Source organism: Podarcis pityusensis, assembly GCF_964106645.2.
Source record: "Podarcis pityusensis genome assembly, chromosome: 5".
In the NCBI taxonomy this organism is placed as follows: domain Eukaryota; kingdom Metazoa; phylum Chordata; class Lepidosauria; order Squamata; family Lacertidae; genus Podarcis; species Podarcis pityusensis.
In genome coordinates, this window is record NC_138032.1 from 28705000 (window position 1) to 28717271 (window position 12272).

A 12272-nucleotide genomic window follows, 5' to 3' on the forward strand; every position below is an offset into this window, starting at 1 on the left:
CAGACAAGCAAAAGGCATGATAAGAGTTAAAGGACCTATTCCAGCTGGGGCAAAAACTTTTATGGTGCCATGTCTTAGATTATGCAGGACATGTTATCTGGCCCTGATGTTCCTCTTCTCTATTAGATAAAACAGAAGGGAGATATTATGAAACTTGTACCTGGCGGCCCTGGTGGTCCTCTGGGACCTGGATCTCCTGGGCTTCCTAGGTTTCCTGGAGGTCCAGCAGGACCTGGGTTTCCTGGGAAAGAGACAGCAGCCACGGGTGCTCCAGGCGGACCTAGTAAATGAATGGATAAACAACTATTGTTGGTTATTGTATTAAAAAACAAAGGAGATGAGGTGGGAAGGTAGACCTAGAGAGATGATGAGGATATGCAAATCCTGCCTTCCTCCCAAAGGAACCACGGGCAGCTTTATAGATACCGGTCAAGTATACTCACCAGGTGGTCCCGTTGACCCTGCAGGTCCTGGTACTCCTATTTGCCCAGGTGGCCCTTGATTACCCATTTCTCCTGAAAAGAAGACCTGACATTATTAGAAATGAGACAGTCTTGTTAAGAGTTGTTATGAATGATGTTCATAATAATAGATAGTTGTTTTTGTTTTTAAAAAGTGGAAGCTGTCTTGGGGGCCACATAGAAATGTTTGTAGGTCAGATATTAGGCTGCAGGCTAGCCACTCCTGATCTAATCTGTGCAATCTCCCAACAACTAATATGAAGCATATTAATACTGCAATCCTAATACATGTTGATTCTGAAGCAAGCTGCACTGAGTTCAATGTGACTTATTTTCAGGTAACTATGTATGGCAAGGATAGGGCCCTCCATATGTTGCTGGACCACAATCTCATCAGCACTGGCCATTGGCCAGGACTGATGGGAAATGTCTAGCAACATATGGAGGGCCAGAGGTTTCACATTCCTAGTGTATAGGAATGCAGCCAAATATTGATTTTGTATCAAATAAACACAACTGCTGCCCTTCCTAAAGTTCCAAGTTGGCTCATTGCTTTGGAGAATTTTTGTATAAGAAACACATGAGACAAATAATTGGGTTATTAAATAAAATAAAATGGTGATAATTTTATTAATATATCAATCTGCATTGACCTACTTCATTAGGTTAGCATAGCCTGAAACTCCTTCCTGGAAGTAAGTCCTGCTGAACACTGATAAATACACTTCCAATGGAGTAAATGTAAATGTTTTTCCCCAATTCCTTTTCTCCCAGGGTATGCCTCTATTTCGTTAGATGAGATGTGCTGGCCCAGTTTCCACCAGCCCCTCCTCCTTCTGTCTAAATAATCCTACCCTGACTTTGAATCCCAGGAGAGTAGCAAATGCAGTCCATGCACTGCCACACATCTAAAGATGAGTCAAGGAAGGCTTGGCTGAATCACACTTCTCTGCCCAGCAAATAAGCCTTGAGTATATGAGGCTGTGGTCTAAACCACAGAGCCTAGAGCTTGCCGATCAGAAGGTTGGCAGTTCAAATCCCTGCGACGGGGTGAGTTCCCATTGTTCGGTCCCTGCTCCTGCCCACCTAGCAGTTCGAAAGCACGTCAAAGTGCAAGTAGATAAATAGGTACCACTCTGGTGGGAAGCTAAACAGCATTTCCGTGCGCTGCTCTGGTTCGTCAGAAGCGGTTTAGTCATGCTGGTCATATGACCCGGAAGCTGTCTGCGGACAAACGGCGCCTCCCTCGGCCTATAGAGCGAGATGAGCGCCTCAACCCGAGTCATCTGCGACTGGACCTAACAGTCAGGAGTACCTTTACCTTTTTATATGAGGTGGGCAGACATCCTGAAGCCAAGTAGCCCTGATACGAAGGTCTTATGATGAACTTCTAGCATCCAAATGATGCTCTGGTGCTCACTACTGTACCCTGTTTAATTGTTTCTCCCCTTAACTTGCATTGCAAGGCAAGCTTTTACATTTTGTAGTGCATTTAGTTATAAGTCACTTTGTGTACCTTGGTAGAAACAGAAATGCAGAACAGAAAAACAACGGCAGCTGTTAAGAACTGAATTATCACATTCCAAATGCTTCCTGTTGCTTAGCTCAAAGGCTCCTTTCCAAAGCAGCTGCACAGCAGGATACTTAAAAAAGAAAACTTTCCCTTAACTGGCCTATGTCCAAAGGCAAAGAAGAAAAAGAAGGAGGGCTTCATCCTACTTAGTCATCAGCGGCAACTAGTTCTTCCTTCACTGCATTGTTAGGAAGGCAGGTAGGTGCAAACCTTGTCTGCCGCTCAACTGCTGGTCCACACAAGGAAGGGGACTCTGGCAATATTGTTTCCCGGAAACCGTTCACCTAAGGAGTGGAACTGCAGCAATACGAGGAAGCATGTGAAGGAGACAAGGCCAGGCCTGCAAGGATGACCCAGTATAACCAATCTGGTGCTCCTGCTGGTGGTACACCTGTGCAGCCCCAACCTCACCAACTGCCTCGCTCCTCCTGGTAAGCTGTAGTGAGTGACTCCACTGCTGGGAGGCTATTGTTGCAACTCTGCTTTGCTGGGTGAGCCGCTCCTGCCATTCTCTGCATCCTCCCCCCCCCCTTCCTGGTCCTGTTTCTCCTCCTCCTTGTTTCTACTGCCTGATCACCTGCCCTTTCTAAATCAGTGTCAATAGTGAGGAGACAGGAGAAGCATCCTGCACTTGCCTTGCATTCTCCCCCTGGACAGCTGTGTGAATTGGGAGAGGGCAAATGAATGAGAAGCAGGGTCACTGCGTAAGGTGGGACCCATTCATAGCTCCTTGCCCAAGGCCTCCCAAAACCTGCAACCTGCACTGCAAAATGCTAGCAACAAACCAACCGCAACTCCAGAGCTGCCACCTTTCTACCCCTTATTCTATGGAAGAAGCTCTGTGTCCACAGCATGCTAGTCTCTCTGTTTACTTATGAAGCGCAGTATACAAAACACTCATTTATTATTTACTGAAATGTATCCAGGCAGTCTTTTGTATAAAATAACAAGGTGCTTTACAAAGTTAGTCAAATACCTTTGATGCCTGGGAATCCGGGAAAACCAGGTTCACCTCTAGGACCTTGATAGCCAGGGATGCCTTCAATTCCCTGTAAGTCAGAGAACGAGATGAGAAAAATGATCTTGTTTCAGTACCTATACACAAGGTAGACTTGCTTGTTGGTTTTCAGCAGTTTCTGTGAGCAGGGAGAGGATGGAGGCAGAGAAAGGCAAAATGAGACAACAGTCTGGCTGCGGGGCATTTGCAGGGGAGAATTTAGCAAGTTCATGAGTTGTTATACAAATCTTTCTCTCACTTGCTGATATCCCTTGTAAGTGAGAGAACAGATTTCTGTAACAGACTTCTATTATCTCAGCAAAAGCAGGGTTACAACTGGTTGCATTTTGTGATAATTTCAGGTGGCATGTCTAGCACCACCCAAATTCTTACTGTTCCTGGAAAGACAGTGTTGCTACAAGATTCTCCTGCTGTTAGAAAGAGACACTGTTGGCAAAATCAGTAACGATTTTGAGTGGTCTGCTATTTCCCCAGTTATTTAGTAAGGCAAATATAGCTGAATTTCAATCAACAGCAGATTAGCCAAGAGGCAAATTTCTGAATAAGTCTCAAAAGTTGCAGCATTAGAGTGACTAGACTTAATGAGAGGAGAACTTCTTTTACTGAAGTCCTCAGAGTTAAAATGGTGCTTTCTAGGATAAGTGTGAAAGACTGCAAACTAGATATTCCCCCAATTGTTGATAAATATCCTGGCATTGATAAAATAAAGCACAATATCTCATTACTGAAATATGAATTTGTTTAAATGCACCAATAGCTGTATGATATAAAAATAAGTGAAATCTCCTAGGTGCCTACACACTGATGCTCACATCTCATTTTTCTATTTTGTAGTAATTTTGTTTTGGTTTCTTTGCTAAAATGTGTTGCAGCCTACAACCAAAGGTTAAAATAGTGAGTGGATAATTAAATGTAATTATTTCACTTACGGCTGGCCCAGGTAGACCAACATCACCTCTAGTTCCTGGCGGGCCTGGTAAGCCATCATTTCCTCGAACACCTTTATTTCCTTTAATACTATAGCCAGGGAGTCCAGCAGGTCCTGGAATACCAGGGACACCTATATCGTTTTAAAAAGGAGATAGTTTTATAATACATACACACAGGAAATTGTTTTTATACCAGGAATTGTGTGGAATTCAGAGAGGCACAACCTACATTATAACTGAAAGTGAGATAGCCTAACTTGTTAAGTATTATCTCACAGTCTCTATTTTACTTGTGTTAGGTATGATAAAATAACAGTTCCTACCTGGTTTTCCATCAGGACCAGGGGGGCCTCTGTTTCCTTTTTGGCCAGCAATTATTGCACCTGGTTTCCCGGGAAGTCCTGGTTGTCCAGGTAAGCCTGGAGGTCCAATTGGTCCCTGGTCTCCCATACTACCTTTAATACCTGGTGGCCCTGGTATACCAGGCACCCCAATGTCTCCTTTGACACCTATGCAGTATTTAAACAACCATTAGGTACAGGTTAGTCAACTTTAATATACTTTTAAAGAGGCATGACACATTTTAGGTGCATGGCAACCAAAATCAAAAAGCAATAGACAAGTAACATTTTGAAGTAAACTGGTTTACTCTGCACTTAAGCAGACAGAATTAAGCTCGTTTTAAGACTTACAGTTCTGACTTTCATTCCCCCCCTCCCCCCCCAAAAAAACCCACAACAATTTAATTTTACCTTTAGGACCAGGAATGCCTGGAAGACCAGGAATTTGCTGTCCTGGAGAACCTGTATTCATAATTGTTTTCATTACAAATGCAGAACAAAAGTACAATACAATACATTGCAAGAACGGGAATAGAAACATAGCTGAATGCAATACTGAAAGTCCTTATTTCTAGGATTCACAAACATATATCTATCCAGTAACAAAGTATTTGCACATATTTGCCTGTACCATTACTGCATTACACATTCTAGCTGATATTAACCAATGTATTACTAGTTCTAGGTCTTATTCAGGATCCCACCTTTCAAATACTCCAAAAGTGCAGCTTTAGAAGCAAATGGAACGTCAGACTCAGTTATCTTCCCCAATATTTTCCTCTTAACAAACCCGAATAACTGAAAAAGATCTGTACCTAGCAGCTGACATCTCCAGTTATTCTTATTCAAATCACTCCTATTTGTGTGTTGTTGTTGTTTTTAAAGAATCAAAACTGAAACTTTTAGTAATTCTCAAACTACTTTGAAAACTTGATCAATACATTACTTATTTTTAATCTGCAGTAAAAGCAACAAAAAGTTTAAAATGTGAGTGCTTTTCAACAGTATAAATGTTGACATGGCATGAATTCCCTAATGACTCCCAAAATATTAGAACATATTGAAACAGAATGAACATTATTAATGGGATACCTTGTGCTCCCTTCTCTCCTGGGGGTCCAGGGATACCATCTTGTCCTTGGCTACCCTTCTCACCAGGTGGTCCATCATCACCCAGTAACCCAGGTGAACCTGAGGATGATGTTGAAAATTTAGCCTTGATGAAAAAGTATTATACACTTTATTTGTTAGTTTGTGGTTGATGGTTTTATTATTCTTAATATGTGATTGTACCAGAAATGCTTCTTAAGCCATATGAGGAGGTTGAGAACTTATTTACCGGGTGGCTACAATACCATCAAGTTAATGATTTGTTAAAAGAAGATAAAAAGAAATGGGGATTTGAGGATAAGAAATCAAAATTTAATGTGGTTGTTCTAGAAGGTAAAAACAAAACATTATCAAAAATATATGATTTATTATTAGACTGGCGCACGAAAGATGAAGAAGTGAAGGAAGCCATGATTAAATGGGCTATTGACTTTGGTTATAACATTGAATTTGAAGCGTGGCAAGAGTTGTGGAATGTAAATATGAAGTTTACGGCTTGTATTGCCTTAAAAGAGAATCTATGGGAAATGATTTATAGATGGCATCTTACGCCAGTGAAACTGGCTAAGATGTATAGAACAAGAAATAAGAAGTGTTGGAAATGTGGAGAGGTGGAGGGTGACCTCTACCATATAGAATCATAGAATCATAGAGTTGGAAGAGACCACAAGGGCCATCGAGTCCAACCCCCTGCCAAGCAGGAAACACCATCAGAGCACTCCTGACATATGGTTGTCAAGCCTCTGCTTAAAGACCTCCAAAGAAGGAGACTCCACCACACTCCTTGGCAGCAAATTCCACTGTCGAACAGCTCTTACTGTCAGGAAGTTCTTCCTAATGTTTAGGTGGAATCTTCTTTCTTGTAGTTTGGATCCATTGCTCCGTGTCCGCTTCTCTGGAGCAGCAGAAAACAACCTTTCTCCCTCCTCTATGTGACATCCTTTTATATATTTGAACATGGCTATCATATCACCCCTTAACCTCCTCTTCTCCAGGCTAAACATGCCCAGCTCCCTTAGCCGTTCCTCATAAGGCATCGTTTCCAGGCCTTTGACCATTTTGGTTGCCCTCCTCTGGACACGTTCCAGTTTGTCAGTGTCCTTCTTGAACTGTGGTGCCCAGAACTGGACACAGTACTCCAGGTGAGGTCTGACCAGAGCAGAATACAGTGGCACTATTACTTCCCTTGATCTAGATGCTATACTCCTATTGATGCAGCCCAGAATTGCATTGGCTTTTTTAGCTGCCGCGTCACACTGTTGGCTCATGTCAAGTTTGTGGTCAACCAAGACTCCTAGATCCTTTTCACATGTACTGCTCTCAAGCCAGGTGTCACCCATCTTGTATTTGTGCCTCTCATTTTTTTTGCCCAAGTGCAATACTTTACATTTCTCCCTGTTAAAATTCATCTTGTTTGTTTTGGCCCAGTTCTCTAATCTGTCAAGGTCGTTTTGAAGTGTGATCCTGTCCTCTGGGGTGTTAGCCACCCCTCCCAATTTGGTGTCATCTGCAAATTTGATCAGGATGCCCTTGAGTCCATCATCCAAGTCGTTGATAAAGATGTTGAATAAGACCGGGCCCAAGACAGAACCCTGTGGCACCCCACTAGTCACTCTTCTCCAGGATGAAGAGGAACCATTGATGAGCACCCTTTGGGTTCGGTCAGTCAGCCAGTTACAAATCCACTGAGTGGTAGCATAGTCGAGACCGCATTTTACCAGCTTCTTTACAAGAATATCATGAGGCACCTTGTCAAATGCCTTGCTGAAATCAAGGTAGGCTACATCCACTGTGTTCCCTTAATCTACCAGGCTTGTAATTCTGTCAAAAAACGAGATCAGGTTAGTCTGACATGACTTATTTTTCAGAAATCCATGCTGACTATTGGTGATCACAGCATTCCTTTCTAGGTGCTCACAGACTGTTTGCTTAATGATCTGCTCCAGAATCTTCCCTGGTATTGATGTCAGACTGACTGGGCGGTAATTATTTGGGTCCTCTCTTTTCCCCTTTTTGAAAATAGGGACAACATTTGCCCTCCTCCAGTCTGCCGGGACTTCGCCTGTTCTCCAGGAATTCTCAAAGATGACTGCCAGTGGTTCTGAGATCACATCTGCCAGTTCTTTTAATACTCTTGGATGCAGTTCATCTGGCCCTGGAGACTTGAATACATCTAAACTAGCCAAGTATTCTTGTACTATCTCCTTAGTTATTCTGGGCTGTGTTTCCTTTGCTGAATCATTTGCTCCAAATTCTTCAGGTCGGGCATTGTTTTCTTTATCGGAGAAGACTGAGGCAAAGAAGGCATTGAGGAGTTCAGCCCTTTCTGTGTCCCCTGTTTGCATTTCACCATCTATTCCTCTGAGTGACCCCACTGTTTCTTTGTTCTTCCTCTTGCTACGGACATACCCATAAAAGCCTTTTTTGTTGCTTTTAACCTCTCTAGCAAGCCTGAGTTCATTCTGTGCTTTAGCTTTTCTGACTTTGTGTCTACACGTGCTGGCTATTTGTTTGAATTCCTCTTTGGTGGTTTCCCCCCTTTTCCATTTTTTGTACACATCCTTTTTTAATCTTAACTCAGTTAAAAGTTCTTTAGATAGCCACCCTGGCTTCTTTAGGCACCTTCCTTGTTTCCGTCTCATTGGTATTGCCTGACGTTGTGCTTTTACTATCTCCCTCTTAACAAACTCCCAGCCATCATGAACTCCCTTTCCTTTTAGTATTACTGTCCATGGGATCTCACCCAGCACTTCCCTAAGTTTTATGAAGTCGGCTTTCTTAAAGTCAAGAAATTGAGTCCTAGTATGCTTGGCTGCTCCTTTCCGCTGTATAGTAAACTTCAGAAGAGCATGATCACTCGCGCCTAATGATCCTTCCACTTCTACCCCACTAACCAGGTCATCAACATTGGTTAGGACCAGATCTAAAATGGCTGTTCCTCTTGTTGCTTCTCCCACTTTCTGGACAATGAAGTTGTCTGCAAGGCCAGTGAGGAATCTGTTTGACCTTATGCTCTTGGCTGAGTTTGACATCCAACAAATATCCGGGTAATTGAAGTCCCCCATTACTACTATCTCCCTTCCTTTTGCATGCTTGGCCATCTGTTCCAGGAAGGCATCATCTATGTCCTCCATTTGGCTTGGGGATCTATAGTAAACTCCCACAATGAGGTCACTGTTATTCTTCTCTCCCTTAATTTTGACCCAAATGCTCTCACTTTGGCTTTGAGGTTCTAAATCTTGGATCTCTTCACAGGTATACACATCCCTGACATATAACGCCACTCCTCCTCCTTTCTTGTCTGGTCTGTTTCTCTGAAATAGATTGTATCCCCCCATTATTACATTTCAATCGTGGGACTTATCCCACCAGGTTTCAGTGATGCCTATTATGTCATATTTAGTTTGCTGTACCAAGAGCTCAAGCTCATCTTGTTTATTTCCCATGCTTTGCGCATTAGTGTACAGACATTGAAGTCCATTAATCATTCCCCCGTGTCTCTTATTTAAGGATTTTTTCCTCCCACCACTAGGTCTGCGTGCTGTTTGCTCCATTTGGTCTATGACATTTGGATGATCATCTTCATCAATTGATAGACTCCTACCTTCAGGAGCACGGTCTCCCTCCCCCACATTAGTCAGTTTAAAGCCCTCCTGATGAGGTTTCTGAGATTTTTGGCAAAAACATTTCTCCCAACCGTTGTGAGGTGCAGCCCATCGCTTGCCAGAAGTCCATCTTCAAGAAACTGCAGTCCGTGATCTAAGAATCCAAACCGTTCCTGTTTACACCATTTGCGAAGCCAGCTGTTCACTTCCACTATTTTTCCCTCTCTCCCTGGGCCACGTTGTTCAACTGGGAGGACAGATGAGATGACAATTTGTGCATTTAATTGCTTCAATTTCCTGCCCAGAGCCTCGTAGTCTCTTTTGATCTTCTGGAGGCTATTGCTTGCAGTGTCATTGGTTCCCACGTGAACCAAGAGGAAGGGGTATTTGTCAGTGGGTTTTATGATTCCTTGCAGTCGTTCAGTTACATCTTGGATCTTAGCCCCGGGGAGACAGCACACTTCCCGAGACATCTTGTCAGGCCCACAGATCACTGCTTCTGTTCCCCTCAGTAGGGAATCCCCTATCACCACTACACGCCTCCTCTTAGGTTTGGTCGGGGTTCTTCCGTAAGCTGTCCGTTCCAAGGTCGCCTGCACATTACCTGATGACTGACTTTGCTGCTCGTCTTCATATACCTGATCAACTGTAATGAGGGAGAGATCCTCAAATGGAGTCTGCTCTTCGTCTTCCATGCTAGGGGAGAGGACCTCAAAGCGATTGTGTATTTCTAAACAATCAGAGCGAACCCTGGGCCTCCTACTTCTTTGAGTTACGTTTCTCCATATATCTGGCTCCTGTGTTGGTGAACTAGCCTCCTTCTCAGGGGAGTCCACTGTCTCCTCCTTGGTGGAGACGGTGTGCTCTGTTGCTTCCAAGAAGAGCTCCAGCTCTCTAATTCTTTGGAGCGTAGCTACACGTTCCTCCAGTTGCTGGACTTTGTCTTTTAAGAGGGCAATTAACATGCAATTGCTGCAGGTAAAGCTGCCTGCAACCTTTGGCAAGATATGTGGTGGACCTGTAGTAAAGTGAAGGGTTTCTGGGAATTAATTTACAACAAACTTAATTTTTTTTTTTAAATATACCTTCCCAAAAAGACCCAAAGCTTTTCTACTGGGATTGATGGGTGTCAGGGAACTGACATCGGAGCCAGAGGCGGAGGCTAGGCTCTCAAGCGATGCTGGAGAAGGGCCCAGCAGGGGGAGAGGCGGCTCACCAGCTGGGGAAAGAAATCAGCGTAACACCAGGGATAAAGGGGGGCAGATGGGGGAATCGGCGAGGGGGCTCCAGGACTCCTCGCCGGAGATCAGCGAGGAGAGCACGGGTCCTCCGCTACCCACGCCCTCCCTGCGCAGAAGGCTTCCGCGCAGGGAGAGTAGGAGGAGACTTGGAGTCAAACAACTTTTATGCTGGAAAAGGTTTAAGAAACGCCCACTGACGGATTCTGCTAGCGACTGAACAGCCACGAAGTGCAGGGCTGTCCAGACAGAAAAGGTTTAACAAGGCAACCTAGCCAGGAGTGGCACCAACTTGCGCACGAGCAACCCCTACATTTATTACAATGGGTAAGGAAATTGAAAAAAAAGATAAAAATCTCTTTTTATATGCCATGACTGCAGCCAGGAATATGTTAGCCCAGAATTGGAAGACGGATGTAATACCTAATATAATGGATTGGTAGGTAAAAATGATGAATTATGCAGAACTGGCCAGACCATCAGGAAAATTAAGAGATCAAGACGAACAGAAGTTACAAGAAAATTGGAGTAAATACCGTATTTTTCGCCCTATAGGACGCACTTTTCCCCCTCCAAAAATGAAGGGGGAATCTGTGTGCGTCCTATGGGGAGAATGCAGGCTTTCGCTGAAGCTTGGAGAGCGAGAGGGGTCGGTGCGCACCGACCCCTCTCGCTCTCCAGGCTTCAGGAAGCTATCAGCAAGCCTGGGGAGCCCGCAGGAGTTCCCGCAGGGCTCCCTAGGCTGCAGATAGCAGCCTGCTGCACGGAGCACGGGGCGCGCTGAAGCAGAGCGCCCCATGCTTCGGGCAGACATCCGCAGCCTGCTGCACGGAGCGCGGGGCGCGCTGAAGCAGAGCGCCCATGCTTCGGGCAGACATCGGGCAGCCCCACAAGCTCGGGGGACAGCGGGGAGGCGCAGCGCCGCCATCCCGCTGTTCCTCGACCTGGTTTGGATTCTCCAACCTGGTTTTGGGGGGGAAATAAAGGATTTTTCCCCCCTTTATTTCCCCCCAAAAAACTAGGTGCGTCCTATGGGACGAAAAATACGGTACCTGATGTACCGTATTTTTCGCTCTATAAGACGCACCAGACCACAAGACGCACCTAGTTTTTGGAGGAGGAAAACAAGAAAAAAAATATTCTGAATCTCAGAAGCCAGAACAGCAAGAGGGATCGCTGCGCAGTGAAATCAGCAATCCCTCTTGCTGTTCTGGCTTCTGGGATAGCTGTGCAGCCTGCATTCGCTCCATAAGACGCACACACATTTCCCCTTACTTTTTAGGAGGGAAAAGTGAGTCTTATAGAGCAAAAAATACGGTATATAAGAAACAATTGTAAATCATTGAAGACACTGGTGGGGCTGGAATAACTCTTACAGCGTGTGGTAGATAAGTATAATATATAAAATACGAGATATTAGAGTTTATTTGATACTTACCAAAGGAATGGAGGGAAGTCCAAGGCTCGATAGAGCCTAACTTAAATATGTGATTTATATGTGTAATGTATGAATGTATGTATGCTTGTTAAAAATCAATAAAAAATCATTTTAAAAAAGAAAGAAAGAAATGCTTCTTATAGTTGATATTAATGGATAAGTTAGAATGACAATTTACTTTATAATAATTTTAAAAGTTACAATATTATCAATTAATTACGTTGTCATATTAGGTTTTGAAATGATCTAATATTGGAGCGTCATTGTAGTGATGTGTTGATCATTCACATATTATTCATTACTTAAATGTGCATGCCACTCTTAGGTCCAAAGTGGCTCACAACACAACGTAAAGAATGGCAAAGCTCATATTTTCTGTTGTGAGCAGGAGAGTGGCCCTGCAAGGATTAATGAGAGGCTTTTGTTGGAGCACTTCATGGTATAGGATAAAGCTGCCAGGAACTGTGCTTTCCTATTCCACAGTAATCCACCCACATTTCCCATGGCACCAGTGGAAGATAGGTGATCAGCAACTGTGCTTGCTCCTGTGCCTCCTTGC

The 12272-nt window shown here is 43.9% G+C and overlaps 1 protein-coding gene across 3 annotated transcripts in view; it reads right to left on the reverse strand.

The window, feature by feature from the left end:
- The window catches only part of COL4A3 (collagen type IV alpha 3 chain), a 98350-nt gene that overhangs the window by 9782 nt on the left and 76296 nt on the right, over positions 1 to 12272 (reverse strand). For all 3 annotated transcript variants that reach the window (XM_081006849.1, XM_081006850.1, XM_081006851.1), the window contains 7 exons: positions 5415 to 5513; positions 4734 to 4784; positions 4305 to 4490; positions 3982 to 4112; positions 3011 to 3083; positions 444 to 515; positions 161 to 280 (listed from right to left, as the gene is read on the reverse strand). In XM_081006849.1, the coding sequence (XP_080862975.1) occupies positions 161 to 280; positions 444 to 515; positions 3011 to 3083; positions 3982 to 4112; positions 4305 to 4490; positions 4734 to 4784; positions 5415 to 5513 (732 nt within the window). The remainder of the gene's footprint in view (positions 1 to 160; positions 281 to 443; positions 516 to 3010; positions 3084 to 3981; positions 4113 to 4304; positions 4491 to 4733; positions 4785 to 5414; positions 5514 to 12272) is intronic.